This window comes from Lagopus leucura, unplaced genomic scaffold (genome assembly GCF_019238085.1).
Source record: "Lagopus leucura isolate 7727_CA_CO unplaced genomic scaffold, USGS_WTPT01 27860-0_obj-0_obj, whole genome shotgun sequence".
NCBI classification, from domain to species: Eukaryota; Metazoa; Chordata; class Aves; order Galliformes; family Phasianidae; genus Lagopus; species Lagopus leucura.
In genome coordinates, this window is record NW_024966788.1 from 770 (window position 1) to 1,528 (window position 759).

Here is a 759-nt window from a genome sequence, read left to right on the forward strand (position 1 = left end):
GTGGAGGCAATGGTGGTGGAGGTAGAGGTAATGGTACTATGGAGTTGGAGGCGATGGTGGAGGTGGGGGAGGCAGTGATGGTGATGGTGGATGTGAGGGTGATGGTAGAGGTGAAGGTGATGGTGGATGTGGAGGAAATGGTGCTGGAGGTGGAGGCAGTGGTGGAGGTAGAGGAGGTAGTGATGGTGATGGAGGTGATGATGGATGTGAGGGTGATGGTAGAGGTGGAGGTGATGGTGGATGTGGAGGAAATGGTGCTGGAGGTGGAGGTGATGGTGGAAGTGGAGGCGATGGTGGAGGTGCAGGAGATAGTGATGGTGGTAATGGAGGTGGAGGTGATAGTGATGGAGGAGGTGGTGGAGATGATGGTGGAGGAGGTGGAGGTGATGGTGGATGGCTAGGTGATGGTATAGGTGGAGGTGATGGTAGAATTGGGGGTGATGGCAGAGGTGAAGATGATGATGGTGGACGTAATGGTGGTGGACGTGGACGCAGTGGTGGAGGTGGTGGTGGTGGTGGAGGTAGAGGTGATGGTGGTGGAGGAGGTGGAGGGGATGGTGGATGTGAAAGTGATAGTATAGGTGGAGGTGATGGTAGAATTGGAGGTGATGGCAGAGGTGGAGGTGAGGGTGGAGGTAATGGTGCTGGAGGTGGAGGTGATGGTGGAAGTGGAAGCAATGGTGGAGGTGAAGGTGGTGGAGATGGAGGTGATGGCAGTGGAGGTGGAAGTGATCATGGGGGTAATGGTGGAGGTGCAGG

General features: G+C 55.7%; 1 protein-coding gene across 1 annotated transcript in view; it reads right to left on the bottom strand.

Annotated features, from left to right (window-relative positions):
- Positions 1-736, bottom strand: part of LOC122192791 (putative GPI-anchored protein pfl2) — a gene marked incomplete at its 3' end in the record, with an annotated part of 1,497 nt that extends 761 nt beyond the window's left edge. The window contains 1 exon segment of the mRNA XM_042893445.1: positions 38-736. Coding sequence (XP_042749379.1) covers positions 38-736 — 699 coding nt within the window.
- Between the last annotated feature and the right edge of the window lie 23 nt (positions 737-759).